At 46.6% G+C, this 7,512-nt stretch overlaps 1 protein-coding gene across 1 annotated transcript in view; it reads right to left on the bottom strand.

Moving 5' to 3' along the window:
• Positions 1 to 564: 564 nt before the first annotated feature.
• ZMYM5 (zinc finger MYM-type containing 5) overlaps positions 565 to 7,512 on the bottom strand; it is a 22,102-nt gene continuing 15,154 nt past the window's right edge. The window contains exons 4-7 of the mRNA XM_011375468.2: positions 6,707 to 6,992; positions 6,045 to 6,210; positions 4,978 to 5,190; positions 565 to 1,973 (exon numbers count right to left, since the gene is read on the bottom strand). Coding sequence (XP_011373770.1) covers positions 1,281 to 1,973; positions 4,978 to 5,190; positions 6,045 to 6,210; positions 6,707 to 6,992 — 1,358 coding nt within the window. The 3' untranslated portion in view covers positions 565 to 1,280. The remainder of the gene's footprint in view (positions 1,974 to 4,977; positions 5,191 to 6,044; positions 6,211 to 6,706; positions 6,993 to 7,512) is intronic.

Here is a 7,512-nt window from a genome sequence, read left to right as displayed (position 1 = left end):
CATGCAACCAGTCTGCCATTCGACTCGCTGGTATGCGTGAATGGAGTAACGGGCACGTCATTCACTCACAAAGGAACCTCGGAACCACCTGTCATGTTCTCTAGCATAACCTCTTAGGCCTCTGGGAGTAAACTGGACTTTTGGAACCATCCCAGGCTCATTCAGATCCAAGTCTGAAAGACTGAAACAGTCTCTGTCAAAAACAAACGGTTGTGAACTAACGAAGAACATTTCCCTGGGTGTTCCAAACAGTTTCCTGTGCAGGCCTCCCTGACAGCCGCAGGCAAGCCTGCGACAGCCCCAGACGCGCCCTGTTCCAAGCCAGTCACAGCTCACATGGTGTCTTCTTTCACAGGAAAAGCCTTGAGACAAGGCCAAGTACCCACGAGAAGTTAATGTATGATGAAATCGGCATCAGAAACCGGAAACGAAGGGAGAATTACCAAACACTTAATACCTGGAACACCAACTGACCCTCTGAAGCAATGAGATCTTTAATTTTCATTTGTTTCTCAAATTTCAAGCATGCAGTCTCCTTCAGAGGAAAAAAAGTGCCACAATACCTACAGAAAACTTAATATATTTTATTTTCATATTTCTTATATTTGTACCATCATAAAAATAGGTATACACTTTATGCTTATAGTTCTCACATAATAAAAGCTAAAACGTTTACCAGTTAAATTAAAACAAAATCAGTAAAATGAAAATAAACCACCTTAAAAATTTAATATAACAAATGATGCTGTTTTGCTCATATAATAAAACGATGTTTTGCCCAAAAGAGATGAGTCACAAATATTTGGTTTAATAGCAAAAAGCCGCAGTTCCCTATCCCATTTTGTCCTTAGACCGTTTCTGAACGTTTTTACCCAATAATCATGATGAGAACGCCTATGCATGTAAGTATCTTGTTCAAACTGGTTCCAATAAATTCAAGCCTTTCTCTCCCTCTTTCAACGTAATCAGAACAAAAAATTAACCAAACCTATCAAATGCCTATTTAAAAAACATGAATTGACAAACTGAAAAAATGAACAATTAACTGTCTTCATTGAAACCTGCACTAATCACTCTGGAATCCAGCTGGCTTGAGAATCTGGAGCGGAAACACTCTGTGAGTTATTTGTGATGATACTCATCACCAACAAACTGCCGAGAGTGACTGCACGGGGCCAGGACACAGGCAGCATGAGTGTCTGGGACAGGCCTCAGGCGGACGTCAAGCCCCGGCAGGCGCGTCATGGCAGCAGCACGGCGCCCCGTTTCCCACTGTCCCGTCATCTGTGTCCTGCAGTGTCAACCGTTCTGTTTTTCTTCAAATCGGATTTCAATTTTGAATACTTGACACTGTTGCTGACGTGCATCTCGCTTTCCTCGTGCTTGCTGAGGATGTGGGACAGGTGCTGCCAGTCCCTGCATCCGTTCTCGTTCCGCAGCTGGTTCTTTCCTTCCCCGAAGAGTTTGCAGTACAGACAAAACACAGAATCTTTGGAGGTCGAATAAAGTAACCAGAATCGAGTGGTTTTCTCACCATTTGGAAGAATTCGGGTATAGTAAGTTTCTGAAAACTTCCTCCCTGTGTTGTCTTTTGGGAAGTTAAAATTTCTCACCTGAGGTGGGTCATTCTCGACCAGGATGTCTCGCTGTTTGACAGTCAAGGCCCGGGGCCACGTCCCAGGGTCTGCAGGGAGCACCACGGGCCCAGCGCCGTCCGGCCCTTCGTCCCCGCGCTGCTCCTGGAGTGCGTCAGCCACAGCGGGCACAGGAGACAGTAAACCTGTGCCCCGGGTGGCCGGTGACATGCGTGTGCCACACTCTGCTGAAACCAGCAGCTCTGAGGTCTTCTTCTTTTCTGGTATTCCCTCTATTTTTTCCAAAAGTATATTCAATGATCTTTCATTTTCTTCTCGAATAGCACTTCTTTTTCTGTTTTCTGATGTTGATAATTTTTTTGATTTTGTTTCCAGCATCTGGAAAGAAACAGATTACAATTTTACCTTAGAACTGTTAACACTAAAGAAATTAACATATATACAAATGCCCAGTAAGCATGTGAAAAGCAGCTCATTGTTAGCCATCAAGAAAATACAAATCAAATCCACTACATACCATGTCACACCCACTGGAATAGGTATGACAAAAAGACAACTGTTGGCAAAGATGTGGAAAACCTGGTTCCTGAGGTGACGTGGGAACGTGAAATAGCGCAGCTGCCTTGGAAAGCAGTCTGGCCGTTCCTCAGAAATCAGGTACCCTGACCTAGCACACCAAAACGAAAACACGCGCCACACACAGACCTGTACAAAACCTTCACAGCAACACTCACGACAGTCAGAGAAGCAGAAACAACGCAAATGTCTGTTACTGATGAATAAATAAAAATGTGGTATTATCCACACAACGGAATATTTGGCAAAAAAGAAGTGAAGCGAAGTCATGTGCCACAACACGGGTGCACCTGGAAACCAGTCACGCAGCACCACGGTGCACGAGGCCATTTAGGAGAGACACACGTCGCCTACTTTGGAGTCAATAAAATAAAGATGCAGAAAGAAGACTGAGAACAGCGAAGACGTGTGCAGTGTGAACGGCAGCCTGTGAGCTGGGACACAGTGCACAACGGGGCTTAAACCAAGAGCTTTGCTCTGATTTCACCCTGAAGGCAGAGTGGCGGCACTGACGCAAACCCAGCAGGAGTGACGCGACCAAGGTGGCACTTCAGAGGGACCGCTCTGACGATACTGTCTGTGGGCTTCCACCCCTCGGGAAGACCAAGGGCAGCCAGGAGGCTGTGGTGACGCCGGCACAGAGGACAGGGGCTGCATCGGGGGTAGTGGCCGAGACGGACAGAGCTGAGAGAACCTGGGCCAGCTGGAAACTGAGTGGCTCTGGGGCTGAGGAAGAGGGAGGTGGGAAGGATGACCCCGAGGCGGGCGAGGCAGACGGCTCCTTTTCCAGTGGCCGAGGCCAACAGCACCGTCCCAACGGCGTTCTGAGTGCAGGGACCATGGTGGGCACCGTTGGTTATATACAACGTCCCCCCACCCCCCACCCCCACAATAAGAACAACCTTAGCTCCTGCTGGGCGCCGACTGGACGGTGGGGTTTACTGACAAGGCGAACAAGGGAAGTGGGATCGGAGTCCCGTGCTAGACACCATTGAGGCATCTGTGAGACATGCGAATGGAGATGACAGGTGGACGTACTGGTCTGAAACTGAAGACACATGACCCGCAGATATTTAGGAAGTCATCAAAATGGATATTAACTGAAACGACGTGAGCGGCCAGGACCGTAGCGGGAGATCCCACAAAGGAAACAGAGCCACGGGCTGCAGTCATTGTTGCTTTCACACGACCAAACGCAAACTTTAGTCTAATCTCCACCCCCGCCCCCGGTTTCCTGGTAACGCGGAGGTGATCAAGCTGTTCCAGTTCTCAGTGATGGGCCACTGCCCAGCAGTAAGACCTTGGGCAAGTCACTCAATCACTTGAGCTTATTTCCTTGGCAACAAGACGAGGACATCAAGGTCTGGTGAAGATGGCGGAGCAGGTGAAATACATTAAAACCTTAAGACTATAATAAATAAAAATAAGAAGTAAATCAAACGAAATGAGGACATTAATTGCATCTAACAAGGAAGGCTGTTTAGATGATTGAATGTAAAAACACATGTCAAGCTGTACCTGGCACCACAGTAAACTCACAGTAAACTATTAGCTGTCACTATGTTCAAACAAGGGTCCTCGTAACTATGAGACAATTACTGAACAGGGCCCGAGAGCAGAGACCTGGAAAAACTTCTGACTTGCCTGCCTTCTACTCTGGGCTCCAAGGCTAAACTGCTCACATCTTTCCTCATCCATGGGGTGAAATGGGCTCAAGGCTCACTTATACTTCCACATGGCAAAAGACTGCACTGGCATCGTCTGCTAAAAAGGCCTCATTTTCCCATCAAAATGATCTGGTACCTTCTTCTAATATCAACTGACTATACAGGTATGACCCTATTTCTGGACTATCTATTCCTCTGACCTATTTATTTGTTTTTATACCCCACACCACCTTGATTACTGTAGTTTTTTAATGTGTTTTTTTCCACCTTTATTGAGGTATAACCGATAAACAAAAATTGAATATGTTTATGCTGTTCAATGCAATGTTTTGAAGTTTTTAATGCCTTGAAATTAGGTAGAAAATTCCTTAACTTCTCCCTCATGCCATACACAAGATTAACTTGATATGGATCACCGACTTAGACGTAAAATCTAAAACTAAAACGCTTCTAGATGAAAACAGGCAAGCATCTTCATAAGTTTGGTAGGCCAAGATTTCTTAAAACAAGACACAAAAGTATTAATCAGAAAAGCAAATACTAAATTGGACTTTATCAAAATTAAAAACATCAAGAAAATGAAAAGACAAAACATCGTCCAGAAGAAAAATCTTCTGAATACATTTATTTTACAAAAGATATGCATCCAATATATAAAAATTCCTACAACTCAAAAAGACAACCCGATTAAAAAAATGAGCTAAAAGCTTGAATGGACACTTTACAAAATAAGATCTATGAGTGATGAAAGCGAATATGTGTTATCAGGGAAATGCAAATTAAAACCTCGATGAGATAATCATTTCGTATCCACTTGAATAGCTTCAATCAAAACAGAGAATACCAAATTTTGCTGAGAATGTGGAGTAACTGCAATTATCGACTTGTCAGTGGGAGTGCGAAACGGTAGAGGAAAGAATTACTTGTAATACCTGCAAAGAATAAGGATCTAAAACAAGCTTACAACAATCAACCGTTTTCAATATTCATTTAAGATGGGACAGCTCAGTGACAGATTGACAAAAATGAGAGTAAATGAGATGCTCTGATTGACGTCAGAGTCAACATGAGCTACCGGGCAGAGCTCTGGCGTACTGGCCACGTAGACCGCTGACAGATTACCTGTGCTGGAAGGTTACCTGTGCGTACTCACTAACACAGCCCTGGCAGCAGAACCTCATCCGCTGCCCGCCGGCCGCCAGGACACTGTGCCCGGCCCCTCTGCTGGGCAGGTACTCCCCACATTGTTCGCAGCAATTCATGGTCAGACCGTTGGCCGCTCTGTACTCATTGAAGCAGTGGTCACTGCACAGCTTGTGTGTCACATTGCTAACGCTGACTTCATGGCGAACCTAAGAGAGAAGCCAGCATCTGTTAATACATGAGCCAGTCTAGCACACAGCTTCTTCGGCAGAAGACAACAAACAGCTTCTTCAGCAGAAACTAGACTAAGCATTCAGGGGAAACACTACACAGCCCGTTTTGTCATTCTTTCACTTTTATCTTTGATTTCTTAGTTAAAATCAGTCTTTGATTTTACAAAAAAAGAAAAATAAGACTCAGAACGAAAAACCAAGTGTCAGCACTAATGTCCCCAGAGACATTTGTGGAGTCCAGGAAATGAACTCGTTTAGATTTAGGTAGGCGCTGCTTAAAGAAATGTACTAGGCTGCCGGAGTGGCCAACTCTGCCTTGGTACTCCCTGGGGGCCAGCCTCAGCCCTGCTTAGCCGGGGCAGTGTCTGCAGGCACAGGAGGAGGGCGGCTCTTGCTCTGCTCGGCTCTGTGGCGGCCAAGATAAAACCGTGTCCTGGGTCCGCCTGGCTCTGGTAGATCCATGCAGAAGCCAGTCCCCGGGCTGTGTGACGGGAGGATCATCTGCCGCGTGCTCTCCCTTAAAAACAGGGACCTGTCAACACCTTTTTACTCGACGTGGTGACGTGTTTCTACAGCGTGCCTGCCTGCCTCCTTCACGTCCCGACCAACATTGTACTCAGCGTGGCCAGTGAGGACGGAGGCCACACAACCACCACGGTGTCATGGGTGTGCCCTGCTGCGCGAACAGGACACCTGTCTACAGGACAGCGCCGGCATGCCCCTAACTTCACAGGACGTGACCGAGATGGCGGAGCCCAGAACTGCCCCAAAGAGCTAAAGTCACTCCCGTTAACCTAGGCAATGCCTACGCAAGGCGTCGCGGTGCGGACCTCTGCCAGCTTACTGCACACTGCGCATCTCGACTTGTTGGGGACTCGCCGTCGGAGACTCTGACCATCTCCGCAGGGGGACGCGCAGGGTGCACGGCGGCCTCCCTGGAAGGACTGGCTGGAGCCCGCTGGAGGGGCCACAGCGGCTCTTCGGGCAGGTGCATCTCTGAAACACAGCAGTAGACAATTTAAGGATGTTGCATTTTAATAAAACTCAAATATGTGGATACTAATGGACATTTTCTATTTTCTCATAATTTAATACTAGGAATCAACTATAATTTCTGGATCTAGCAAAATCCACTTTTTGGTTTCATTGCCAAGTCCTCCCACCTAAATTACACAGGAGAAGAGGGTTTCGAGATGAGCATCTTTTGCAGCGCAAGAACCTTGCCACAGGTTCTTATGGCTTCTAGAAGCATTCAAAGAGGGTGGCAGCAACTTAGTAGAAGGCAGAGGGTGGGAAGGGGGAGGCAAGGAGTGGCAGGGAGACGGCCATAAACCTTCCATTGTCCTGCCAGGAGCAAGGACAGCTCTGACAAGCTTGTTAACCGTGAAGACGCCTCTGCAACACTACCTGTGAGCCTCTGCGGCTCCCTGATCACACACGTCTACACTGCCAGGATTGACCACATGCAGCCACGCAGAGAGGGATGGCTTACTTTTTACAGACTACACTGCGCTTCTTTGGAGTACGCTTGTGAGAGAAGGAGGAGAGGCAGGTGGTGGAACAGAAGAGGTGAGCGGATCCTTTCCGTTGATAAGCCGTCTGTCCCTTCTGTAAAGGGTTCTTGCAGTTTGCACAAGTGATCTTCGCTGGTTTGGTAAGTTGCTGCTGGGCTGAAGGCTGGAAAATCTGTTTGGGAAGCGAGGCCACTGGCGATAAGGAGTCCACCCCGGGCTGCTTCTGATTACGGGGAAACAACGCTGACTGGGAGATCCACGAGTCTTAGAAACAAAACACAAGGAGGCACAGAACAGGTCAAAACCCACATCGGAATAATACTTCTAGTTTCCATTTTGTACAAGTTTAAGAAGACAGTGAGGCAGCCTTCTTGCACGACCCCAGGGGACTATCCACTTTGTGTTCTAGGTGAATGACACCCTGTTGTGCCAACAATGTAAACGGTGGCCTGGCACTGTGCCACGCGGTGGCCATCATCTCTTAAGTCAGATTCCCAGGTTCGAAAATGCCCTGAGCTTACTAGGTTGTACAAGTCTATTAAACTGTGTTTTGGTTTTCTTAGCTATAAACTGGCAATGACGCCTAACTCAAGGGAATGTTAAAGCATTGTATTTGGTACCAGGGCACGTGCGAAAAATATTAGTCACTTTTTCTTCTCTAAGAATAGAGTATTAATACATTCTAAAATAAGTAAGTACAAAGATAACTATGGAGTGTGGTAAATGATATGTTTTCAACCGCTTCCCCCTAACATTTTATTATGAAAGATTTAAAGCATTTAAA

This window comes from Pteropus vampyrus, unplaced genomic scaffold (genome assembly GCF_000151845.1).
Source record: "Pteropus vampyrus isolate Shadow unplaced genomic scaffold, Pvam_2.0 Scaffold272, whole genome shotgun sequence".
In the NCBI taxonomy this organism is placed as follows: Eukaryota; Metazoa; Chordata; class Mammalia; order Chiroptera; family Pteropodidae; genus Pteropus; species Pteropus vampyrus.
Note: the sequence above shows the minus strand (reverse complement) of the source record. Positions and strands in the feature narration are given on the sequence as shown.